The sequence below is a fragment of the Gallinula chloropus genome (genome assembly GCF_964237585.1).
Source record: "Gallinula chloropus genome assembly, chromosome: 4".
NCBI classification, from domain to species: Eukaryota; Metazoa; Chordata; class Aves; order Gruiformes; family Rallidae; genus Gallinula; species Gallinula chloropus.
Window position 1 is genome coordinate 69,782,396 of NC_140088.1, and position 27,609 is coordinate 69,810,004.

The following is a 27,609-nucleotide window of genomic DNA, read 5'->3' on the forward strand; positions in this document are numbered from 1 at the left end:
CTTCTGTGGCAACTGTGATGGCTTAGCAATTAGAAGGGTGGGACACAGCTATATTCTTCATACATTAGTGAAGGACTTAATATTTCCCTTTGACAGAATTAGTGGAAACACTTTCCACATTAACAACGCCCAATGAAACTAACAACTTCCTACCTTGATTGGCCTTTAAGGGAAAAAATCTATAAAAAGAAGGAAATAAATAAAAAGCTATGCAGAACATCAACTCTTACGTCCATGAGTTTTGTTTTGCAGAGAAAGGGAAAACAGTGATTTAACTTCTTGGGGCTCCAAAAGTTCCAAGCAATTGGTAAGAGTGACCACTGGGAAGACATGAAGGAGGAAAATAAACCTCAACAAACCACAAAAAACCAAACACCTGAGGAAAAAGATAAAGAAGGAGCATTTATAGTCTTGGAACCTCAACAAATCTGGCTGTGCATCCTGCAGCCTTACCTGAGGAAGCCACCTATGATAAACCTCTGTAAAAATGATCTTACAAAGCATCTTGCAGAACTGCAATGTGCATGAAGAATAGGCCATCCAAAAAAATGGCCTGACTAAGTTTACAACCAAAGAAAATGAACGCGTTTTATCTGCTTCCCAAGAGTGCAACATGCATCACTGTGGATTATGTAATGTCTCCATTAGTGGAAACAGCTGTCTATTCTCTCTTAATCCCTGTTTTATTGTCTATTTGCTTTGTTCACAGAGACCTCAGGCGTCTCACCAGTGGCTTTCCTTGTACAAAAGTGCAGCTGAAAACAAAGCTGGTCACGACTGCAGGTAAGAGCCACAGCTGGCTGCATTTCCATTTGCCTATTAAGAGAGAACCGTTATTCCAAACAGCTTTTAAGAGTTTGTTATAGTTTTCTGGCAGTAATTGTTGTTGCAGCAATACAGTATAATGGATGGATCAAAGCAGGCTTTATCTCAGGGCCTAAATAAAATGACTTGGGGTTTAAGTAGTTTGTATTATGTATTCGTCTGATATGTTAGACCAAAGTGTTTTCATGTCTTTTGTGTGCTTGCCATTCATAGCATGAAGTTGTCTTCAGGCAACATCAAGAGCATTGTATTTCAATAAAACATCATTTATGTTCTTTAGAACATTCTCGCCAGCAACGAGGCCCTGCATGCCCTGGGCTGAAGAGCAGGTGTTCCTTCTTCCTGCCATCTCTCTACTCTCTCCAGGAGCAGTTAACCAGACTGGATCTTATCTCTCATCACCAGCTCTGTGTTTGCTGCTGAAAAAGCGCCCCATGATCATCTTATCAGAAAGGTCGGCTGGGTAAGGATGCAACCATGTAGTGAAGCCTGTTGTGACGTCCCTTGAGCAGTAAGCGATATCCAAGAGAATGCCCAAGAACTTATAAGGAGCAACTAATCAGAATTTTATTCAGCTGATGCACCTCTGGCTTGCAATGCCATACAATCTGTTTCTGCACCAGAAACATAATGGCATCACAGCTTGGAAAGAATGGAAATTGCAAAAACATATGAGAAATGTGATTAACCATAGGTAATTGCTTGCCCCCCTGAGGCCTGTTTTTTCAAATTCATCCTCGAAAGCAAGTCACAGTCTTCAAATTATTCTTGCCACTTCAAATAAACAAGGCCACCTGCACAGTGACTAAGAAACCATTTTGCAGTTTCTACGGCAATTTACCAATTTACATACCTTTCTCACCCACGAATGGCAAGGACCAGGTAAACACATCCATGAAGTTTGGAAGCCAGTACGGATGAGGGGAGCAGTTGAACTGTCTGATATTCATGACGTTGTTCTCATATTTCAATACTGCAGCTAGAGGGGAGAAGGGAAAGAAACAAAAAGCAATGTCAGCCCACACACGTGTGACTGGCTACCAGACTGGTAACGCTCATGGCGAGCGCAGCCGTGGGGTTGCTCACCAGCAACCCGGTGGCAGCACTTGACTCTTGTTATAACAGGATACAGCCTCAAAGACATCGCAAGCCATTTCCAGTCTGAAAGCTGTGTCATCGGCTTTCCCTGGCACTACAATGGGGTAGCAAGTGAATTAATAACTCTGAGTAGTCATGAACTTGGGCTCTGGGATCTGCCACCAGCAGGGCACAAGGCAGAAACAACCCATCTCACTGAGTTACCTGAGTTCCTCACAACCACACTTTAGACAGAGAATTGTAGAATATCCTGAGCTGGATGGGACTCATAAGGATCATCAAGTCCAACTCCTGGCTCCAAGTCAGAGCATGGGACTGAGTGCATCGTCCAGAGGATTCCTGAGCTCACTGCTGTGACCACTTCCCCAGAGAACCTGTTCCAGTGCCCAACAACCCTTTCAGTAAAGAACATCTTCCTAATACCCAACCTAAACCTCCCCGAGCCACAGCTTCATGCTGTTCCCTCAGGTTCTATCACTGGCCACCAAAGAGAGGAGATTGGTGTCTACACCTTTACTCCCCCTTGTCAGGAAGCTACAGACCACAATGAGGTCTCCCCTCAAGACTCCTCTTCTCCAGGCTGTACAAACCAAGGGATTTCAGCTTCTCCACATAAGACTTCCCCCTCCAGACCCTTCACCATCCTTGTTGCCCTCCTCTGGACACTCTCCAATACTTTTGTGTCCCTCTTGTACTGCGGCGCCTAAAACCACACACAACAAAAAAATGCCTCAAGGTGAGGCCAGACCAGTGCAGTGTAGCATTGGACAATCACCAACTTGGACTGCCCGGTCATGCCGTGTTTGATGCATCCCAGAATACAGTTAGCCCTCCTGGCTGCCTGGGCACACTGCTGGCTCATGTTTAACTTACTGTTGACCAAGACCCCCAAATCTCTCTCAGCATGGCTGGCCTCCAGCATCTGATCCCCCAGTCTGTATGCGTAGCCAGGGGTGCCCCTTCCCAGATGTACAATCCAGCACTTGCCCTTGTTAAACTTTATGCTGGTGGTGATTCCCCAGCTCTCTTATCTGTCCAGGTCTCTCTAGTAAGGCTTCGCTACCCTCAGTGGAGTCAACAGCTCCTCCCAATTTGGTGTCATCTGCAAATTTACTTAAGATACCCTCTAGTCCTGAGGCCAGGTCATATATGAAAATGTTAAAAAGAACTGGGCCTAAAATGGAACCCTGGGGAACCCCACTAGTGGCCATCAGCCAGAGAAAAGTGTTTATTACTCAGAGTTTGGATCCTACTCATTCATAGTAGTGTACTAGAGATTCTTTCCTTCTATGTTTTTCAAACTCCAGGCACATCAGAGACTGCTCCCAACACTATGAATGAATAATAATACTGCATATGTGTCGGCACAATCCCAAGCACAATTACAGGCTTGGCAGAGAATGGACTGAGCACAGCCCCAAGGAGAAGGACTTGGGGGTGCTTATTGATGACAAGCTCAACATGAACCAAGAGTACGCACTAGCAGGTCAGAAGGCCAACTGTGTCCTGGGCTGCATCAAGAACAGTGTAGCCAACAGGTCAAGGGAGGTGATTCTGCCCCTTGACCCCACCTTGAATACTGCACCCAGCTCTGGGGTCCCCAGTACAAGAAAGACACAGAGCTCTTGGAATGAGTCCAGAGGAGAGCCACAAAGATAACTGGGGGGCTGGAGCACCTCTCCTCTCCTACAAAGACAGGATGTGAGAGTTGGGCTTGTTTAGCCTGGAGAAGAGAAGGCTTTGGGGAGTCATAATTATGTCGTACTAATACTTAAAGAGGTCCTACAGGAAAGTGGGAGAGGGACTGTTTGTCAGGGAATGTAGGGATAGGGCAAGGGGCAATGGCTTCAAGCTGAAAGAGGGCAGGTTTAAAATAGACATTAGGAAGAAATTCTTTACTAGGAGGGTGGTGAGGCACTGGAACAGGTTGCCCACAGAGGTTGTGGAAGCTTCCTCCCTGGCAGTGTTCAAGACCAGGCTGCATGAGGTTTTGGGCAATCTGGTCTAGTGGAGAGTGTCCCTGCCCATGGCAGGGGGTCGGGACAAGATGATTTTTGAGGTACAAACATTTTACAACATTAGTAAAACAAAGTAAATGGAAGTATTACAAACACGAGTATGAAACAGCTGTTTATTTCTAGAAGAGACCATTGCTCTACCCAGGCTCAGTGCAGTTAAAAATCTGAAGAAAGAGGGAAAGGCTGAATGCGGCCTGGGTAGAGAGGGCTGAAAGCACAGGTGGGAGAGAAAGGGATAATATCAATTTGGTTAGGGAGGAGCAAAGTAACCATATTGAAAATGCAGCAGATGAAATAAAACTAACTCTACAATAAACCTGGGTAACTGCCCTTATCAAAACTCATTTTCCAAAGCACGAGGTTTGGCCAACACTATGCTAACACTACGTTCCACACCAAACCTAGACTTTTATGCACTTAAAATTTTTTATAGCAACAAGTGGTTATTTGGATGCTGCAGATTACTCAAACCTCTGACTCTTCATGAACAGCACCTGAAGGAAAACAGAATGGGGTTCAGCAACTGCTTGTGTCACAGGTCTATGAGTTGGCTTTAAAAGAATGTATTGAGGGAGAGCTAATGCCTTCATCAATGATGAAACAGCACAAATCAAATGTATGTCAGAAATATATCATGACAAGGACACAAAGAAGGAGGTATATCCTTCTTTGTCTTCCCCTTTCCTCCAGCATTCCCACCTGTGGCTCCCCACAGAGGAATGTAGTTCCAGAGGCTGTTACCACTTAGCAGTACTGAGAGTGAAGCTGCACAACTGCGATATGCTGCAGCACCCTATCGCAATGCTGGCTGAAGGGGTGAACAACTTCTCCTTCCACTGACTAAAGTGTGCATCAATCAGACAAAACACTTCTTTGGATGGACTAGAGTGTTTCTTCCTACAAAAATTTAACAGGTTGGCAAACATCTTCCATTTTGTGGCTGATGACAGAGTCCAGAGTGACCTGGTAGTTTCTGAAGCCTACTCACTGATACATGCAGATACACTGACACATGCATTTACGTCAACTTTTGTCAGCCAGACACCTTCCATTTAAATAAACCACACTTAACTCACACCCATCCTAGTCTGACAGCTGGCAGCCATTCTGCTGCTCAGGAAAATAAAAATGGCTTCATATTGCTATTAGCAAAAAAATAAAAAAAAAAAAAAAATGAGAAAACTAGTGTAGATGGCCTTAATATTTCCAGCACTTTTTGGCTGAAATTGCATACGGCAGATTGAAATTCATTCTCCTATTACAGTGACACAATTGCATAATAAAAATAAACAGTTTGTGGCTTAACAGCAAAAATGAGTCAAAACCACACATAAAGGACAACTTAATGGTTATGAAGATTCATTTAGGACTAAAACTTCAGCTTCATCGTCTTAGGGCTGAAGCAGTTCCCCTTGCCACTGCCTCAATTTATCCATTAAGTCTACTCCTAAATTCTGTGAAAGTTGAATAAATAAGTTTTACAATGAACTTTTAAAACTGGCATCTAAAAAAGCCTGAACCATAGCAGAACAGTTGGAAAATATAAAATTTAATATAAATGTCTTTAGTTGGTTGTTGGGTTGTTTGTTTGGTTTGGTTTTTTAATAGCAAGGTAATTTATTTTGGGTTTACTGTAAAAAAAATGATCTTTACACCACTTCACTAATATATATACCTGAGTATCTCACAAAGGCAGGTTCAGATAATAGTATTTTAGAAATTCTTCTCCTCTAAGTGACCTGTACAGCTCTCCTCTGTAAGTGACTTCAAAAAGCCACTTGAAGAAAAATAACACTATACAATAGAGCAGCGAAATGAGAGAGACATAAGCCTTATTCTTAAAGAATAAAATAAGGTAGGGTAATTACCAATCTCATAAAAATGGTTCTGAATTTTTAATTTAAACTCTTTCATTTACAGGCACAAGGTACACAAAATATTTTTATTAGGTAACTAATTAAGATGATATTTCACATTAAAAAACCTGCCTCTTGCTATGATTGTACAGGTCTGACTGCTGCTAAGTAGTTAGAAGAAGAAACTTCACCTGGATCACAAAGCAAACGCTTCTCAAATAACAGCAGGAGTTTCCCTGACTTTCCTGGGCCCTTGTTTCCTTTAGGTCATAGCTCTTTTCTTCCTTTCTGTTGGCTCAGAAAAGGTTTGAGGGTTTCACCTGTGCTTCATTTCTTAGTCCACATTCACTCGATGCCTACGTAGCTACAGGAGACCCCAGCTGCCCTGAAAGAGCAGAAGTCTTCTGAAGAGTATACGGGCCACGTGGTCGCTGATGGAGAAGACAGGAGAGGCCTGGGGTGGGTTCCTCTACTTATGAAACCTGTAACTGAGGAAAACCTGAACCGCTCCAACATTTCCAAGTTTGCTTGCTTACTATTCCAGGCTGCAACCCCTACATTTTTCTTTCCAAATGTATCCTCTGACAGATGCTAGCAGACCAAGCCACCAGTGACAGTTTTATCGTGTATAATCACCAACCAGAGCAAGAATCTTATTTTATTATTCTTAACAGCCACACACATTTTAACCTAATTTTGGTACTCACTGTTGTAAATGAGTTTCAGAAGCTAATGTTTTGTAAAGTGAAGATGTGCAGATATCCCAAATGACATTATACTTCTTTTCACTGCTAGTAAACTGAGATATCAGATGCTGAAATCACATTAGAGTGAAATGAAACCCTAATGCAGCAGGCAAAGGGCATTCATACTGTTTAGCTTTAAGCATTTAACATCGGTACCTAAGGCTGGAAATATAGATGGTGAAAAATATGCAGGTAAGAAACCTCCTCCCTTCAGCTAGAAATCGAAACAGCTCTTCTGACTATCTCAGGGTCAAATATAAGTACCTGGTGCCACCTGAGACCCCCTTGGGCCACCTCCCTGGTGTCCCCCAGTTAAAGATGAGCATGGAGCACACCTCCTGTATCTGTCTGTCCTTTGAGGTCTGGCTGCATGTCCCAGACCCCACCGGCATCTCAAATGGTGAGGCCTGTGTGCTGAGAGTTCAATTAAGCCCTTAAGCAACATGAGCAACATTAATCTGTGTGACCGGTAGTTACAGTTTACCCAAAGACATTATATATCCTGCTTCAAGATCTGCTGAATCTTTTTTCAGTATAAATTAATTGATAACATTTCCATCAGAGGAGAAAAATAATGAGCCTGGTAGAAACGCTAGCCCAGAAAGCTACATGTTTTTAGATAAACAACCTCAAAATAATGCTAGCAAACAATTAACTGATTTCCCTGTACTTTTTCAGAAAACTCATCCTGCATTTAGAAAACAAATGCAGTGAAAGGCCTCTCAAATTCTTCATACCCAAGAATTTCAATTTCTGATTTAATGCCAATTTATCTTAGGCATTAACTGTGCAACTCGGAACAGTGCCTTCTCCTCCAGCAGAGTTACTAGGTAACCGCAGCTTTTTCTGCCCCAGACAGGTCAGGGATATGGCTTAGTAAAATGTTTAAGGAGTTTTGACATTATCAAAGAAAAAAAATATCTGCTATACAAGGTAATGATGTAAATAATCTAGTACAGAAAAGGGGCTAATTGCAGTTGCAAAAGCCTTCTTTTATAAGATTCTGAAGATTTTTATTATACATGTACAATTGCCTCTTCAAAGAAACAGTGCGGTAGCATTCAAGATTTTGTCAATAGACCAGCAAAAATATCTGTGGCAAACTTCTCTGTGTTGGCAATGAGATGGCCTAGATACCCTGACAGCTCCTCTTTAAAAGCTTTCGTTTCCATGACAGGGCCTCATCATGACAGCAGAGATAAAGCAATAAAGAAAACTGATAGGGCAAACAGAAGGTTACGCCAATTTTCTATTGCTATTATTTCTCAAAGATCACCCTTCTTTACCAGGTGCATTACTCTGCCTTTTTCCAATAGGAAAATAATTTTCCTGTTAGATCCATTTGGATCATAACCCATATCTATGGTATGTCACACACTGATGCTTGTTATACACACTTCATAGATACACTACTTAATCTGGTACGTTATAAAGCGTCCTGATGTACAGCTGGTTTTGATTTTTCTAGGATCCCAAACTCCCCTACATACTTTCTTTCCTTCATCATCTGCTTTTCTTTTCAGCAAGACCACATGTGCACTGCAGCACGTTGGAAGAGACATCGTGTTATTTTTTTCAATAGCTTCGGATTGCTTCTCTGGTGGTTCTCTCACCACTACGAAGCCTAATCTTTTAAAAATGTTCAAAAGATAATAGTCTGTCTTTAGACAGCTAGTTAAAATTGTTCACTCAGCCAAAAAGCATGCACTTACAGAACTGACAGCCAGACACTGAAATAAGAAGTATTGCCAATGATTTACAAATAAATTGCCTGCCTCTGTAGAACTTCTGTAAATTCTTTTACTTGCTTTGTTTTGTTGTGGAAGGAACAGCATTACAGCAAGCACTAATTAAGGCATTAAGAAATATGAAATGTGGGAATGAAAGTTTAGACACTACAAGGCCAGGAGATCACGCAATGCAGTGAGTTTTCGCTCCCTCTTACTTTGTTGCTATAGAGAATTTTTCCTGGTGATGGGCACCCCTGAATCCAGGGGTAAACCTGTATGTACTTATGCAACTTTCTAAGTGTCTTGATCAGTACAACCTTTTTCCAGGCCCTGAAGTCACAGGTAACTATCACAATCCAATTAACATCAATCATCTCGCAGGAGGAGTTTTCATTTCCAAAAGGAATAGTCTTAGAAAATCATCAATGCACCAGTATTTCTTCTAGGAGGTTTTAGCAATGACCTAAAAGTATCTTTTTCTTTATGTCGTTTAATAATAGAAGTGAGAGCAGAAATGTTTGAGAAAGCTACAAAAATACTGAACAGAAGCTCCAAATTTGTCAAAAAACATGTGCATAAATTCCTCCCCGTTGTCAATGTTCTCTGTTATTATGAACATGGAAGGCATTAATAAACATAACAAAAAAGGATAGTCTTGAAAAGAGGAGGGACACTAGGGTCCCCATAACTAAGCAGTTTCTAGGTCTATGAATCACTCCCTGAAAGTATAACTCTTGGTCTCCATTAACTACACAGGGAACCCCTCACAGGAGCCTCCTAATTGAAAAACCTAACTTTGGCACCCAAAGTTGTGCATGTGTGTGGGCTGGGGTTGTGACAGGACCAGCAGCCACATGACAGACAAATTACTCATGCAGCCTTCAAGCAGCAATGGCCAGAAACCAAAAGGACACAGAAAACTCCCTTCAGAATCCAGTGCACCAAAGCCCCAAGAGATTCTCATGATAACTGTGAAACAGCCCAAGCACAGGGTGCACAGCAGCGTTATTAACAGTAGATATGCTGTAACTTATCTTCAGTTGCTCCTGCTGGACCTCCTTTTGCTCTAGAAATGTTGTCTCCCTGCTGCTCTTTGTATCTGCCTGATCCTAGTGGCTGCTCTCCAGAGGGGACCAACTAAGCCCTTGCATAAAGCTGGCAACAAAACCTGGGCCTTCTGAAGTGCTTTCAAGAAGTACAAGAAAACACATCTGCTTTATCTCGTCTGAGAATTATCAACCTGGGACAGAAAATGAGCATTCCTATCCCCTTGCAGCTTTTTTTTAAAAAAATACATTTATCTTAAACAACACTGCATTTAAAAATGACCTGTTCATACCAGTGGGAGATAAATTCTCTCAGGAATTTATTTAGGATGACTTTATTAGCTGAGTGACAACAGGATACATACTAAGAATGCAAACTAGCAAGGAAGGCACTTAGTAGGAGAGTAACTCCTCCTTCAAGGACTGACAGTAACCAAAATCCCAAATGATCTGTAAAAATCAACCAGGTTCTGCGCCAGTGCCTAAGGAGCCAGCTAGAGCAACTGTCCTGTAACCTTTCTGTCTAGAAAAGCCTTCCTGTGTTCGTGAAGTCAGCCGGTCAGAAGCTCCACGTCCTTAGTTAATTCATCTGCTGCAAACCAAGGAAGCCAACAAAAAGCCATGTTTTAGACCGACTGAAGATTATGGTGTATATTTTTCTTTTTTGAAGAGGGAAGCAAGCACCCAAATGCTATCCAGATGAAGCTGCATGAGCAATGCAGCATGAAAAACTATGCATGATGTACTTTAAATGCCAAGAGCCAGTGCAATCAGTCACACGAAATAATGTGTCAAAACTTCTAATGAGAGAAAAAGAGGCAGTTAAACCCAACAGAAATTCATTATGAACCTGCTAAAGGTCAGCCTTTAAATTTACAACAAGTCATACATTAAAGAGTGGCACACCGGTGCTGACCCCGGACCACTGTTGATTTGCCTGTGCTCACTCAAAGCACGTATCGCCAGCAGCGTGCCCCAGCGTCAGCTCTGACCACAGACAACCAGCGCCTCTCAGCAGCTGGCCTACAGCTTTTCACTGGAGAAGGCTTTCCACCAGTTTGAAGACCTCCCTACCACAGGAGAGGATACTGGGACAAGGGAAATTACCCTCTTCTGACACAGAGATAAGGGAGTGGGACTTCACTGTCCAAACTTTGTGGTTTCAAAAGACCAAAATCTCACGTTGCTCACCCACTGCCTTCGTGTGCACAGAACTGCCGACATGTATTAAGGAACAAAAGATGCCACCTTACTTGTGGAGGCCCATCACCAGTCTGCCCACGACCCAAAGCAGCCAACCTGGAAAACCATCACACTTTTCCACCAACTCCGACAATGCTGCCAAAGAAGTAACTCATTCCTTGTTTCATCCTGCACTTTCTGGGTTGCTAGCAGAGTCCCTGTGCATTATTTACTTTTGTGAAAGTAGCTCCTGTTAGCTCTGCTTGCATGGTTGGATTGGGGTTTTTTTTGCATAATGCTTTAATTAATTTTCCCACACATGTTAAGAACACCAAAACCTACAAACTTCATTATCTGAAAGGGAGGTGTTCCCTTCCCTTGCATACAGCTCATGGCAAAACAGCTTTTAGATTACGAGTTTTACAATATAACTTGATGCCTGCAGAAGCTTTCTTTTGCAAGTTTAAGAAAATATTGCTTACTTCCTATGCAGGCAAGAATCCAAATTAAAACCGTCTCTTCTCAAGAAAGACTGATCTCTTTGCAGTGGAGCTACTTTCAAGAATATCATTGAGAAAAAAAATAGTAATTTTGTTTTGCTTGCAGAGGAACACAAATAATGCTAGCTTTACTGGGAACAGGAGAAAGCAAACATTACTGCTCATTTCAAGATGTAGGAAGACAGGTTTATTGGAATGCTTTATTTTTAGAAACAGGATTTTTTTTTCCTCCCCAGTTCATTAGAGGAGATTTCAGGGAATGCAATAAACTAATAAACTCAGAGAAGCTGCAAACAGTTGTATTCAGTAAAATCTTTATAGAATGACCAGTGATACCTTGCTTGTGCAGTAGAGGCTTTGTTGGGTTTTTTGGTGGGTTTTTTTGGCTAATGATACTTCATTTCCTACATAATGGTTTTTACATGATTAAAAAACCCAAAACATAAAGGCATTTGGGCAATATCTATCCCATGCTTTATCCACTGATGATTTGTCAGAGTTTGATAGCTAGCTAGAGGGCTTGAATATACAAACTCCATGAATTTTATTGGAAAGGAGCAAAGGGACAAATAATTAATTACAAGAAACACTAGGCTCTGAACATCTCACCCACAGCATTTCTTAGCTTACTTCTCTTAGTTAATACAGCTGTTTTCAGTTTTGCTTCCTGTGAACTTAATAACTTGCAGTCAAAAGACAGAAAATATCCTAGGGCAGATTTGAATCTACAGCTATATTCAAGGACATACATCTGCCTGTAATAAATTTAATTACATTTGTATTATGTAATAAATTGAATGGGCATGAACTAATATATAAAGGAGTGAAAAAGAAAAACCACTGCAGTATATTGCAGTAAAGAGTAGTACAGTACTGTATATTAGCAGGAATTAAATTCTTACCTTTGTTATTGTATACATCTAGATAGTTTGGTGCTGAAAAAATTGTGATTAGTGAAGGGAAGCCTGTTGTTTGGCTTTTCCTGTACATACGATACCTGAAGGGAAAGAGAAGATACTAATTATTGCCTAAAGCTGCATTTGTGTTTGCCATTGACCAAATAATACTGCAAAAAACCCAAGTACATTAATTGCACCAACTGCTAACAAATGCCAAGGGAGAAAAACAGGCATATGTGTGTTTTAAAGCCATGGAAAAAAAAAAAAAAGTAAGAATTCCTGCAGGGTCATTCCTTATATCCACTTGGGACGGCCAGGGATCCATGCCACACTCGAATGCTGTGTCTCCATCTGAAACGCAGTGTGCCAGGGGTGGGGTTTGTTACAAATTCACTCTGTGCCCATCCCTGGAGCCAGACAGCCTACACGTGCATGTGCCCCGCAACATTCCCAGGCTTTCCTGCCAGGGGACTGTGGGTGAAGGCAACCCCCAGCACACGCCTCGGAGACACACAGGACTGCCTTCAGAAGAGAAGTGCGCGTCCCCTGTGACTCTCCAGCCCCCTGCCCTCCCTGGGCATGCAAGTGATGGCAAGGACAGGGGAGATGCAAAGTGTAAGAAGGGAAGGGGAAGCAGGGGGTCAGGTATTTCCAGTGCTGCCCCTAACCTCATCCAGTATATTAGCCACTTTATTAATAGCTTCTGTGTTTTCATTCCCTAACCCTGCTGCTTCATGAAAATAAAAGACTAATTGGACCAACATATAATCAATCGAGCATTAAACCTGCAAGTAAATGGAAGCATACCAACCAAAGAGTACTTCTGTCTCACTAAGACACAAGTAACACCAAATACTGCTCCTTCACTTTCAGCTACAAGAAATGGAAGAATATGGCAAACATCCACAATAGTGGATACATGTACTGTACAATGGTTTCAGTGCAACCCCTTCCACAAAATATTATTTTCACCCTTTATTGGAAACCAATGCAACAAAAATGAAATTTCATTACCCATGGGTATTTCATGCCAGTTATTTTTGGCAGAGTAATAGCTCGCTTTTAATTGCATTGAGGTTTTTAAGTATGTGACAATTCAAATATTCAGAATAGCTTTTCATATGCAGAGTGAATATCAACCTCATTCCTACAATCTTGCTACTTTATCTTTTATTACTATTCAGGTTGGGTAAAGTTTTTACCTCCAAAAAAACACTTTAATAATTTATGCAAGATATACCAAGCTTTTTATTCAGATACCAATCCTTCATTAAAACCTCACAAGTATGATACATTTCAATGAATAGATAATTTTTAATAATTTTTTCAGCAGCATTAAAAATTCTATCTTACGCTAGCAATAGTGCCATGAGGGAACCATCAACAACACCCAGTGCTTGACCTGGATTGTTTTTGCACACAGTGCCTTAATAAACTCCTTAAACTCATTACTGATACTCTTGCATAAGATCATTTTTGGTTATTGAGTCCCACAAGTCTGTTTTCTTGATAAAGCATAAAACCAGTAGGCTTAGGAGTTTCAGGTAGGTGTGAAAGACTTAAATGACAGTTCTGGCCTTCATGAGCCAAATCACTTCCCAGGCATTGTGGCAATCAGTGTGATGCTGAGATGAATTTGTTTTCCCTCCCAAATTTGCGATCCAGCTCACTTTTTTTTTGTCATTTTATGCCACTTAAAATCACTAAGTCTACGCAAGTAGGATATATGAGAATTCACGAAGTCCTGTAACTTGGTAATAATCAGGTAAAAGGCATTCTAATGCCAGGGTCTGTTTTCAGAACTTTAATAGAAAGCGAGAGCTGTTCTAACTTAATTTTAAGTTTTCCAGGTCATTCCCACTCAGGTATTCTTTCTTTCCTTCCTCTATGTGACAATGGTAAGTCATTATTCATCATTAGCGCCCCTCACCCTCCACATACTTACCCAGCATCCTGGGCTTCATGAGCTCGGAGTATAGATAACAAGTTATTGTGCTGTAAGAATTCACATACAGCTGGGTAACTGTTGGGAGAAAATAACAACAGCTTATTGTGGCATTATCAGAAGCATCACATTTAGCTCTAGCTTTCAAAAAATGTTTCATCCAACATACATCATTCATGAAAACAGCTCCTGCTCTGCAGGCACGTTTCAGCAGGGACAACACTTGCAGCAGCACCTTTTTTAATCCCACCCCATAACTGTGTGGAGAGGAACACTGTGAAGCTGCAATTTATTACATAACAACGATCGCCTTACTGCTTGTCAGAAAAGAAAGTAATTTCTTTTATTATACTTTAAGATTTGATGTGCTCAGAAAAGAGAAATGTGAGGCAACGGTTGTTTGTGACATAAAACTTCCCTGCCTGCTCAGTACAGTGTGCACAGGCTGCTCAGGGCACTGGATAAGAAAACTGGCATGCAGAAAGAGAGGGAGAAAGGCAAAAAGAAGAAAGGCAAGTCAGTCTCCAAACTGGAGATGTTTGACCTTCTGAACTTTATCTTCTTGATAAACAAGATTTGTCTTTCCCCTTGGCAACCTAAAATGTAAATCTTGGGTGCCCGCTGAATATAACTTTCCAGGATGCATTCTACTGTGAGTGAAAACAAAATCATGAAGTGAAAAAGGTGATAGAGGAATCTCTAGCATATTTTTCAATGCATGTGTTGCTTTCCAGGAGAGCTGAGGAGCCCTTTCTTACCACCTCAGCACTGTGAAAACCACTCTTGCTGTTTAAGACGCTGAACACATATGGAAACCACATACAAAAACCCCCAAACAACATATCCCAAATTCAGTTTTGACAGCACAAGTGTGAAATACTAAGTTTTCAGAGAAAACCTACTTAAAATTATACCCACATGGATACTACAGAACTTAAAATGTCTCCATTTTCTTGCTTTCAAAAATAAGTTTTGTTTTTTCTGTGATGACTGCTTTCATCTTGTTTTGAAACCACTGATGACTCTCCATGCCTGTACTGAAGGATAACATGCAAGGCGGCCATCTATAATTTCAAGACAGGGAGCAAAAACCTCTCTTCTGTTGTTAGTAATTTAATACTGAGCCCATGAAAGCAAAAACCTAACATAATTGGTAAAACCTTACCAGGCCACTTAAAAACATCTAAAGGGTGGGAAAGAGTCTCAAGTTCTTCCCTTTTGTCCCTCTTTGGGCCATTTCTGGTTTGCATTATCCAGACTTATTTCCCACTCTCTAAACCAAGTAATTGTGCAGCTGACTGCTTTATGTTTCATGACCTTTCAGCTGGGTGGGATGTGGGCACCCCTGGGAGGTAGCAGGTGGCCTCATCCACATCCCTGAAGGCTGGTGACCCTATGTCTGAAAGGCACTTCTGAATTTAACGTTCCTCGCTGGCAGAGATGCAGCATGGTATTAGCTCCATTCCTGCCAGTGGCTTAAAGAAGCTGTGCTTAAAATATTAAACCTAGGCAGAAAACCAGCGTTACCATCACCCATCATCATCTGAATTTACTTCCAGTACAACAGGTTGCCTGCAAATCATCAACAAGATAAGCTGTCTGGGAGCAGGAGTTTGTGCCCCTATGTCTGTCGGGAGCCTGACCGGCTCCAAGCACCCCAGCTCCAAAGTCAGTGTGGTGGAGAGGCAGGCTGGCACGGGTGGAGACTTGGGCTGCCTTCCAAGTGGAAGTGACCTGAGGCTGGGACCAGGAGACAGATTTTTTCCTGTATTTGAGTCCCAGGACAGGGCATGTAGATGCTGTAATTCCCTCGGCTCATGATTGAAGTCTCTCATAGTTCAAGTAACAGAAGAGTCAGAAAGGCTTAAAGGACACAACAACACAAGGTGTTGGTGAAAATACTAAGGCATCTCCATGATCACTTCTGTGCTGCTTCTGCAGCATGATGGGCTGGCAGTGTGCCTGAAAGTAACACAAACAAACCCAGAGGGTCTCTGAATCTCCAAGTGTAATTCACACACAGGTGTTATGTTACTGCACTGGATGTGTTATTGAAGACCCCTGGCAAAGGCACACTGTTGTGCAGTACCTCAGGGCCAAGATGCAGTCACACAGTAGTGCTGTTACGCAAAATACTTAAATAAAAGCTGTTGCTAAACATACCAATCAAGTTAAAAAAAAAGTAAAAATAATTTCAACTAAACACCTGCTGTGCCAGCCATGATTTCATGGACCACCTTCAGAGCCCACTTGCAATCACTCAACAGCCCCATCAGTTTCTAACCTCATACATGAAAGATGAAAATTCATGGGGGGGAAGGGCGGAGGGGGGGAATAAATCATGCAAAATCTAATGCATCGTCTTCTTTCATTTACCCAAGAGAAATGATACTGCTCACTTCCAACCTTCCTGGGTATTTGAGGCTGAAATGTCATTTGCAGCTAGAGGCTACAAACCCAATGGAACGGTATATCGCTGGTTTTGGACTTGACCCATCTAGCATATTTTCTCAGTCACAGGTTTGGTATTTGGAATTGACTAAAAAGGTTGCCAGTATAAAATAATTTCAATTCCCAAATACGTGGGGTATCGTTTTGGCAACTGCAGCTATCTCAAATGCTGACAGGCTGCCATTCAAACCACTGGCAAATGAGAACTAATTTGCATACGTTTCTTTTCATAATTAATTGTGACTAAATGTAGACTTATGGTACATTTTGTTTAGAAATTTTTACATTAACTTCTGAAAACCGGGGTCTGTAAAGAAAAATCTGATAGACAGTTGATTATGTTCATTATCAGTGCAGCTGCTCAAAATGTCTAGCCTATTACTTTTTTTTCCCATAGTATTCTTTTCACCCAGTGTTAAGTACTGCTTTTAAAGAAGATATAATGAAGCGGTAAAAAATGCTGCTAAATAGGCATGATAGGTTCTGCTTTCCATTCAAAGTACAAAAGGTGGGGTGGGCTTTTTTTATTATTCCTTTATTATCTTATTCTTCATGAAACCATGCAAAATAGACTTCGACTACCAAAACCTGGCTACAGGGGCCAATCTACAGACCCCACACCTGCAAAGGCAGACATGCCATGTAGTGTTCCACGCAAATACATACATGCACCCCTCAAAAAAAATAAATCTGGCTGTCACCTTGTCCTCTAAGTGAATGGCATGGTACCTGTAATGCACAAGCACTCTTATTCCACAGACCACTACAACCCACGAGCAGTCTATCTGGATAATTTATTTTGAAAAAGGCAAAGCAGCTCTCAAGTATTTTTCTTCAGCTCCTTATTAAAGCAAGAACTGGGGAGAGAGAGATTTCACTATACGTGGCTATTACATATGGTATACCAGTTGTGACAATAAATACAGGGCTTTAATTTCCAGCACTTTCTTGAAATCAGTTAGCTCTTGCCCAAATGCAGGTTCTTATTAAAGAGTATTCCACAACACAAAAATACATGCCCTCCAGGTAAACAGGAGGACACCCAGTAAAATGCCAACAAAACAGAGATTATGACAGGATTTAGCAGAAACAAGTTTTTACAGAAAAGACTTTTGCTTGGATTCCCCCCCCCCCCCCAATCTTTCTAATTAAAATTATCATCTTGTAATCAAATTCCCTACCAGGTTTTTTTGATTGTTACCCTACCAGAAACATTCTTCTCCTCACTCTGCTTTGCAGAGCCCAGACAGTAATTCAGATGAGCCAGAAATAAAGCAGTTGGCCAAGAGGGAAAACAAACAAACAGAACCCCCCCACGCAACAGGCTTTTCCAGAACAACCCAGCCTTCTGCCTGCACTTCATGTGTCATGCTGAATCATGGAAGAGCAGTGACTCACAGAGAAAACAAAATACCCCACCACTAAGCTAGCAAGATGTTATTCTCCATGGAGTATAATATGAGGCTGATATTCCCTATTTTGGCATCTTTTTTTTTTTTCATTAAAATGTCTCATGCCTCAGTTACTAGTCCTGAGGTCTCTTTTGCATGATCACTGATTACTTCTGTGCCGTTTTGAAGGAGAAGCAATACTTTGCAAATGTGAACCAAAACAGCATCATGTTTACAAGTTGCTCTTCCACTAACAACTGGAAAAACTGGATGGAATTAATGGTTTGGTTTTGGTGGGCAGAAGCCCAATGTTTCTTTAAAAAGAGGACATGCAAATTCTTTAAGACTGCATGTGCATATAAAAAGGGGCATTCATTGACCTCACACTTCAGTCTCCAAAGGCTAATGGAAATGCTTCTGCTGCTCTGCTACCCGAGGCAGCTCCCCACACCTCTCTCTCCACCTGCTTTTTCTTACCCTTAGCTGTGCTGTCTGTGGAGCTGCACTGAGAAGCAGAGCTGGACATTGCATGGGATTAGAACAAATAAAACACCCATCTTTTTTTTTTGCAAAGTCATTCTTTTTAAAATTGGATGTGTTCCCAGATCTGATGGTGCACACCAGCAATTCTACCAATACAGCTGGGCAGATAATGTGAGGGCAGCAAAAACCATTTGGCCTGGGAGAAGGAAGAATGGAAAAGCAGACAATAGAATCTGTTTAAAATGCTGTTACTGAAAAAAAAAAATCCCTCAAAAAACCCAAAGCATTCATACAACTGTGCCTCACACCCTCAGGTAAAACACACCACCACAGTCTTCAAAACCTTTTAGCGGTCATCTCTCTAGTCCTTGCATACTTACAAACTAAGCACCCACGGAGAGCAAACCACTGAAATGAAGTGCTGGCAGAGCCAAAACTATTATTCTATCCCAGAGCATCTGTAAGGCCAAACCATTCCACTGCTGTCCAAGGCTGGGACATTAAGTTCTTAGAGGAGTCTGCCCTACTAGTCACTCTTGTCATTGCTAACCATTTCTGACTTAGTTTGTTATATTTTATAAAAACAGGAAAAAATGTAGCCAACAGCCAAACAACTTTATAAAGCTCAGTGTTCCTGAAGAATTCATATTAAACTCACAAAGAAAGCATGAGAAGCTGGAGCACCATGCCTGCAGAAAACTTCAGAGTGTCTGCTCTATTTCTGAGGCCATCCATTGCCTTTGACCAGTCTCACACCACTCTCATGCTCTTGGTAACAGTCTGCAATAAACCAAGACTTATACACATAAGTGATCCCAGAAAGTGAATCTCAAGCTTGCACATGTGCTTACCCCTGGTAGGAAGCCCCTGATATACTCCTTATAGAATAAAACACTGCTAATTAACTCAGTGATGCAAACACAAAGGAAATTAAACAAGCTGAGTATAGATCCAATCACAATTTTTCACGGTTAGGACCATGCATGCCCATAGTTGGTTTGTCCAAATGCAATTGAAAGAACATTTTAATTCTTCAGCTATCTTATGGGAAAGATAACAACCCCCATCCTGGGATGGCTTAGAAAGGAGGGAGTTTTCTCCCGACTCAACGATTGCCTAAACCCAGTTAGTGTCTGTTTCGCCCTAAGTTAATATTATTTTCAGAGAGAAAGTCAAGCTGACTTCTTCAAACTTTCAGTTCAGTGAAAGAAGCCGTTCTCAAGATAAGCAGCAGAACATCTTGCCAAATTAGATATGTTTCTTATGAAAACGCGTGAGTTACTGTACCACTAGTCCAAGAAACAAGTGCAAATGGGTCATTGGCAAGATCAGTGCAACCGGCAAAACACAAATAAATATTCTCTAAATAAATTCAAGGCAAAACTGGATAAACTGATAAACAAAGAGGGAAATTCTTCACTGTCTGAATCAGCTGAAAAATCTGGTGGAATCACTCAGGGGCAAATTAGTTCCCTCTTGTTCATAACTTTCCCTGAATGCAACATTATTTTCTATGGGTAAGGATGAAGGAAAAGCTCCACTTAACCTGTAATTGAAAAACAACTCTCACAACTAGCACTCTATTAATGATTTCTACTTTTTTCACTAAATTGAATCCAACATGACCATGACTTCGAAAGACAAACAACTTTAAATTTCAGAAAAGTGGAAATGAAATCTCATTGCTATTGCTCTTTATTCACTTAGAGGTGAACAAAGAACTTCAATAAATTGCCAAGAATTACCTAAATTTCAGTTACGTTCCAGTCTGGCATTGTGATATTGCTATTTCCAAGGATCCATGAATTTTGACAATTCACACTGTAAAATGCTGCTGGATGCGAAAGGCATGCATTAAGTGTTGACTCTTAGCACTCTTGAAAATTAAGCTGACTATTCTTTGTATCACTAAATGACAGGTTAGGCCTGTAGTTTCAAGACCTGACATTTTGTAGTGCTAGCCATAAAAGTTTCAAGAACTCTACAGAAAAGGAAATTTCTTGAAGAAAAACTTGATCAGTTTGAAATTTGATTTGCTGTACGTGAGAGATCATCTAAGAATGCAGTGGAAAGCTTATAAGACCACGATAACCTACAGTCTTTGTGCCTTCTCATATATTTAGCTCATACAAATAGCTCAAAATCTCACAAATTAGTTTTGACTGAATGGAGAAGATCTAATGTACTCCTGAATAGGAAAGTCCCATTAACTTCTTGTGTGTACACAGCAGTTTGTTACAGGAAATAACTTTAAATCAGAGAAAAGTCACTTGAAATTCACCATTATAATGAACGTGCCTGATAAAATGAAAATTATGTATCACAGTTATTTCCTGCAATGGATTAAGAGATTTTAATCATTTAGAAATCATTTCCCTGGCTCATGCGTGTCTGAAATCTTCCCCATCTTCCTTTAAAATGCCCACTGTTATCTTTTACTTTCCTTTCTGGAAATGACTACAGACACTAAGAAGTTTTATTTTCTGAAGAATAAACAAAGTCCATCCTATCAGCAGACATTCCTGAAGGAGGACTGCATAATTCAGTCCTTCCTTTACAAGTTGAGCTGGCTGTTTAAGGAAATTTGCTCCTTTTCTCAAGAAGTAACTAGATAAGGCAAGCAAAACTGGATGTTGCACACCAATGGATAAGGTTTTTTTGCCATGGATTATCATTATGTAAGCAATTAGCGACCTTTGGGAAGTGACTAGGCACATCTTAAAAAGAAAGAGAGTAACGTTTGCCTTCACATAATCTCAGATAACGTGACTCCAAGCTAGTTGTCTGCTCATGTCATTAAGGAGTTACAGGTCCCTCACACATGAATGGGCATTTCGATATCTTCCAAATATTTCCTCTCTTCCTGAAACACAAACTTTTCTGAATACAAGTCACAACATAGACTACATCTGATACATTTTCAGAAGGAAACCAATAAATATTTCTTGAAAATTTCATGGTAATTGTAAGAAATGGAGCTCAGGAAAAGAAACTCCAAACAACCAGACCCACTTAAAATCTTTAAGTTCTTCTAGTACATAATAAGCCCTGTGTCTTAGCACAAGAGATATTTGCAAGGCTTCTCACTTTCATAAGAGAGGTTCATGAGGGGAAACTGCAATTACTCACTGTTTGCAGCGAGCAGTGCCTGGGAGTCCCAGGCATGCTCCAGCCTTTGGTGCTGCTGCTGAGAGGAAGAGGAATGATTTTAGCCCTCAGAGCCATAAGCCCATTTCCGCACAGATCAATTGTTTGCAACAGTTTGACACCTTCTTTCATCATGAGACCAAACACATTTATCGAGCACCTTCCAGACGTTATCGATCCGAAGGCGGCGGTGTGATTTGCCCATAAAAGGTGCGTGCCGGCAGCCCAGGCTGCAGCACAAGGCACTTTGTTCTCCACCCATCCCCACACAGAAGCAATTATGGCTCGAAGAAAGGACTAGGAAAACTAATTTCTAAAAGTCAAACCATCTGTTACCTTCCTGCTAATGTTACCAACAAGGAGGTTGATTCTAGCAGCTCTGTCTCCTGGTTACTGGTGGAAGCCATTGATTTACTTTTGACATATTACTAAACAGCTACGGGTCAGGTACATTCAAGGGGAGACTTTCTAGAGAGAACTAAAAGAGCTCATCTGTCACTTCTGCTGACTTTGTTGGGGAAACTTAGATTCGCCTGTCGCCAGCACCGGCTGAAGCAGAGCTGTTCCCTTCAAAAGGTTCAACAACCTCTTACCATTTCAATAGCATCTTCACACTTCTCCTGAATAAAAATATTTTTTTTTACTAAAGATTTCACTGGATATGTTGCTCAATTTGCCATCTGACCTCCTCCTCTCCAGCCAGGTTTGTTACTCTGGTGTCCTTGTAAATTGTTCACAAATACCATAACAAACAAGCAAACAAAAATAAGGCCAAAATCCATGAAAATCTCCCTGCTGTCAGACTCTTTACAGAGAGAAAGAGAGAAAAAACACCCCAATCCATGCTTAAAGGACAATTACCACTAAGCAGAAAAGAAACAAGAGAAGAAAGCTTCCTTTAAATAGTCACAAACTAATGCCAGATTTGCTTTAGATGGCCTTCTATCCCCATTGCTATTACTTTTTTCAGGAATATTCTCACAGTTATATTCTATAAACAAGTATCAATAGAAAGAAAGAATTTCAACACAAATTACAACTTGATGTCTTTGCATTCAAGTCCATAAACGTTTCTGCAAGAACATTAGAGGTACTTCTCTGCATTTCAGTTCTTAGCCAGTCCCATTTAAGCAATGCTGCTCAAATCCTAAATTCCTTAGGAAGAACTATTCCCAAGCATAAACAAAGTTTGATAAAACTGAGAGGGGGAAAAAACCTCCAAACATACCTCTGTGTGGGAATTCACAATTTTCCCCTCATGCCACAGAGCAATAAGTAGCGAGCTTTCCAGTGCTGGCATCTTTCACTCAAAATTAGGTTTTCATTTTCAGACTAGAGATGTAGTTACCTACCCCTTTTTGTAAGTGACACATTCATTCCCTAACTTACAGGAACAGAAGTAAACAAAATTCATAGGCTTTGGTGAATGAAATTAAGTCATTTTAAGTCTTCCCAGCTGCAGGTGAAAATAAATCAAACACGAATTTACCTGAAAACCAGGCAAGCCTACAGAAAAAAAAGGCTGAATTATCTAATTAGTGCCATGAATGTCAAGCAAACATTTATACTGTAAAACCAGAACAAGGTCACGTACAGAAACCCACTCAAAACCGTAATATTCACCTGTAGAAGTACGAGCAGCCCCTGACTGTGTTGTGAGTAAAGTGTTCCTGAGTCTTCTCGTTTCCAAAGTCCTCCAACGGATCTGACCACAGGATGTCACACATAGGTCCATATGCAGGTGGTTCCTTGAATCGATCTAACTAAGAAAAATAGGAGACAAAGAAATACTAACTTCTTTCAACTATTTATTACAGAAACACTGAAGCTATTTTTCATTCCATGGCTTGGCAAAGACCCAAAGCAATATATATAGATTTTATTTTTTTTCAGCTTTGGGTTGCTCTCAGCTTTAAAGCCATGGATTTCAACAATACAACATTTCTTGCTAACCTGGCCAAGAGGAGAAGGAACAGATATAACCCAAAATGAAGAGATACAATGAAGTCCCATTCTATGTGAATTTGTGTATACTATTTTTTTTCCTTTTTTCTACATTTTTTGGAAAGCATTTCAGTTGAGAGAGAAGACAGCATTTTTTTAAGAGTTTGCAAACATCCTGGCACTCAATTTATGAGGGACCTCAAGAAAAAAATACAGTAGTTATTTCAACACAAATCCCTATTTGATTTAAAAATGTTTTCACAAAAAATTGTATTTAAATGCCAAAACATCTCTGCACTACAGCATCATGCCATGACATTCTTGTTGCTCTCATAACCTTAAGACTAATTAAGCAGCTGAAAACTTCTCTTTCTGCCTGACTATTGGTATTAAAAAATCATTTTATACAGAATCATACTGTAAAATAAGGCAAAATAAAGCAAAATAGGGAAATAGTAAAAAAAAAAGTATTCCTCTGCTTTTGTAACTAGAATATGCTCAAATTAAAAAACAATTCATAAATATGCAAAATTTCCTGCTGATTGTCACAGATGAATAAATCTTTGGGGGGCGGGGGGGGAAGGGGGGGAAGGGAAGATATGAGTGACCCTAATCTACAATTTGAGAGCTAAACAGCTCTACTCTGCCATTATGCTGTTGCAAAGCCAGCTAGTTTTCAGGCAGAGAATATTTTTGCTTAATGACATAGTGAACCTTTACCTCAGAAACAAAACTTTACATTCAGTAATTTTTAAAAATGCAGTTAATATCTTAATCTAATTGCTTTAAACCAAAACATGCAATTACTGGCTCAAGTTGTTATTTTTTAAACTGTATTAATTTCTTGGTAGGACCAAGTTAACCTCAGAGTATATTTTATCTTTTGGTGACTTTAAAAAGCTCCTAAGTATGTATCTATGTTTGCAAGTCTCAAACTGCAATCAAGAAATAAGAAAGTCTCTTTTTTTCCTGGAAATACTAAGAATAAAGGGTTTATATGCTTCCTCTTAGAAATATTAACTGAGATGTCTTTTACAATACACCTGAAAAAAATGAATCTTGTTAACATGCAATGACACTAGATTACGTCAAGCAACTGTTTGACACTGTTCCCTGAATTTTCATGAGAGTTATGAGAAACTTCTCAGAACACAAGAGTACCACATAAGCATCAATTTATTAAGACTCACTTAGACAATTTGTTAGCTACTTGAGTGCAGGATTGTTAAAAATGTGGCAGGACCTATCAAGAATGAAGCTTTTGACTCCTTTTAAAATAACAGCATTGCTCTGACTATATTCATTGCAACCATACCGTAGGGCTTTATTATGCATTTCAAGTATTGTGAGATTTTTCTAGACCATTTTTAATTCTGCACTTGTTTTGGAGAAGAGATGTCTACCATGGTGCAAAGAGTCATCAGCTGTTGCCCTTACACTGAGCTAGTGTATAATACTTCAAAATAAATGAATGCTGTGTATGCACTGTCTCCTGAATACTTACATACCTAACACATTTATTTTGTTTAGAACACAAAGACAGTAACTCTTTTGTCTTACTGGATGCTAGTGATTTCCTCACCTCAATAAAATATGACTAATTGCGGTAATTCCTTTTATGTTCCATTTTAAAAGACCTTTAAAAGGTGATGATGTCAACATGAATGTCAAAATGACATACAAGCATCTTACATAAATGAACAACAGTGAGAACGGATTAAAGTTTTAGCTGCTGGAGATTAACTGTTCACTCATTAGACCTGAGCACTACTCAGACTTACTTTTCTGATGTCATCTAAGGTGTTGATCTCTGGAGACAAGCCACCGTGTACACACAGGAACTGTTGGTTCATCAGAGCCGCCAAAGGAAGGCAGTCGAAGGCATCCATGCAGGCATCATATACACGTTCTGAATATTTGATTTTACCTTTTAAAGATCAAGATGGTATCAGAAAGTTCCATCAATATTTATGAGGGAAAAAGAAATTAGGATGCTAGTTAATATCTCAATCTTGCTTTCACTGCTTTCTCTTGCACTGAGGACTGTACCAAAGCTTTCCTGATGCAAAACATTCTTTAGGATTATAGTTATTGACTGAGGGAAAAAGTCTTCAGAGTCTGAGGTGAAACTAATAAAAGTTCTGCCAAGTTTATAATATTTTTCTAAAAATCTGTAAACAAACAATTCAATATACTATTATGGTCTGCCATGAATTCTATGCAGCAAGCCTATGGTCTGCTAAACGGTTGTCATCAATGGTGTTATCACCCAATACACTCTCTATAAAGCAATCAGGACTTTAGCCCAGTCCCTTATAATTAATTATCTAAAGAAATGCCATTATGAAATGAACGAGGTGGTACAATGAAGCTGAAATGTTAATTTACCAATACGCATATTAAACTCAGTAAAGCATGAAGCCTTTGAGCCAATTAACATTTCCTTTATCCCTGATGCTAAAAACGGAACACAGACTTATGGCAATAGCTTCAGCTTACAGTGCCATAGTAAAATAAAAAAACCCAGGGCTTTGTGCAGGTGAAGGTATATGTCTAATGAGCTTTAGGAAGGAATTCCTATAAAAAGAGCATACCAAAAAGTTTAAGCCTACTCTACAGGGTAAATGTGAAAAGGAAAACAAACAAAAAAAGAAAAGCAAGGCATAAAAGGCCTTGCGTTTTTCTCCAGCCACAGATGAGAGCCAGTGAGATGCCACCTCCTCCACTAGCAGTCAGAGACCTGTCGCAGAGGTGCCAGAGCTGGCGTGCCGGCCGGTTTTCACTGTCAGGCTGCTGCGTGGGGCAGCAAACCAGCAGCTGCTGCAAAAAGCATCCTGGCCCAGATGGCCCCACAACAGCCCTGGTCTGCTTCCCAGGCCAGGTTGGCAAGCTGAAATGTCTCAACACCTGTAGCACCAAGTGACAATACCCCCGTGTTCGTACGGGTGGTTGTACTACACGCTGTGGGGGTCTAACCCTTCCTTTCTCCACCACAGACACCCCCAGCAAGAGGACTGCCCTCTCAGGGAAGAGGGATTACAATCTGAAATCCATCATAGCTAACATGCAAAAGTACCTTGAAAATTATTGGTGGTAAAACCGTACCAAATACTCACAAAATAACAAATCAAGTTGTTGAAAAGGCAGTTAAGAGGAGAAAGGTTAAGTTAGACTTACATTCTTGCTTAAATGTGAAATACTCTGTTAAATGTCTACATTCATGATTCCCACGAAGTAAAAACAGTGTTTTGGGGTAAAGGATTTTCAAGGCCCACAAATACAGCACACACTGTGAATCAGAAAGAAGAAAGAAAAATATAATTCACAATTAATAATAATTCAACCACTTACGTTCCCCTCCACCAGAAACAAATTAGCAGAAGGAAAAGTATTCTGTGTGAAACATTTCAACTGACTCCACTGTCCACACACTACATGCAAACATTTCTCAGCACTTCAACCTGGACTGGCTGGAAATGGTATCAGTATATTCTGATTAGGTTTTGCTAAGAGGTATCTCCTCACCAAGCTGTGCATTGCCTTCAGTGACCCCAGGATCAAGAAGTATTTTTTTGGGCCACTCACTACAAGAAGGACCCTGAAAGGTGCTGGAGCACGCCCAGAGAAGGGCAACAAAGCTGAGGTAGGATCTGGAGCACAAGTCTGATGAGGAGTGGCTGAAGGAACTGGGATTGTTTAGCCTGGAGAAGAGGAGGCTGAGGAGAGACCCCGTCACTCTCTACAGCTCCCTGAAAGGAGGTTGTATGAGGTGGGGTTGCACTCTTCTTCCAAGTAACTAGCAACAAGATGAGAAGAAACGGTACCAAGTTGCATCAGGGGAGGTTTAGATTGGGTGTTAGGGAAAATTTCTTCACTGAAAGAGTGGTCAGGCATTGGAACAGGCACCCAGAGGTAGTGAAGCCACCATCCCTGGAGGTGTTAAAAAACATGTAGACATGGCACTCCAGGATATGGTTTAGTTGGCATGGTGGTAATGAACAGACATTTGGACTTTACCTTAGTGGTCTTCTCCAACCTTAAAGACTCCAGGATTCTCTAAGTAGCTGTGCATTTTTAAAACGAAGAGTGCACTCTCTACCTGGCAGGTTAGACAGAAACCCGCCGTGGAAACAATTTCACCGGAAGACTTGCATTTCCTGGCTTAAGGAAATGTTGCCCTAGAACAATTTAATCCACACTTCAGGAAATACCTCAGCTTCCAGTACTACAAAATTTTTACATGAATACTTGTTCATTTTTCACTTAATCTTGTTCTGTACAAACAACTGAGAAAAAAAGTCCGCAAAGCTCCTGCATTAAATGAAGTTATGACAAAGCTTCTATAAAG

The 27,609-nt window shown here is 40.5% G+C and overlaps 1 protein-coding gene across 5 annotated transcripts in view; it reads right to left on the reverse strand.

Moving 5' to 3' along the window:
- PPP3CA (protein phosphatase 3 catalytic subunit alpha) overlaps positions 1-27,609 on the reverse strand; it is a 191,561-nt gene that overhangs the window by 19,513 nt on the left and 144,439 nt on the right. For all 5 annotated transcript variants that reach the window (XM_084264027.1, XM_084264025.1, XM_084264024.1 and 2 more), the window contains exons 4-9: positions 26,439-26,550; positions 25,043-25,188; positions 22,941-23,080; positions 13,846-13,923; positions 11,904-11,998; positions 1,679-1,804 (exon numbers count right to left, since the gene is read on the reverse strand). In XM_084264027.1, the coding sequence (XP_084120153.1) occupies positions 1,679-1,804; positions 11,904-11,998; positions 13,846-13,923; positions 22,941-23,080; positions 25,043-25,188; positions 26,439-26,550 (697 nt within the window). The remainder of the gene's footprint in view (positions 1-1,678; positions 1,805-11,903; positions 11,999-13,845; positions 13,924-22,940; positions 23,081-25,042; positions 25,189-26,438; positions 26,551-27,609) is intronic.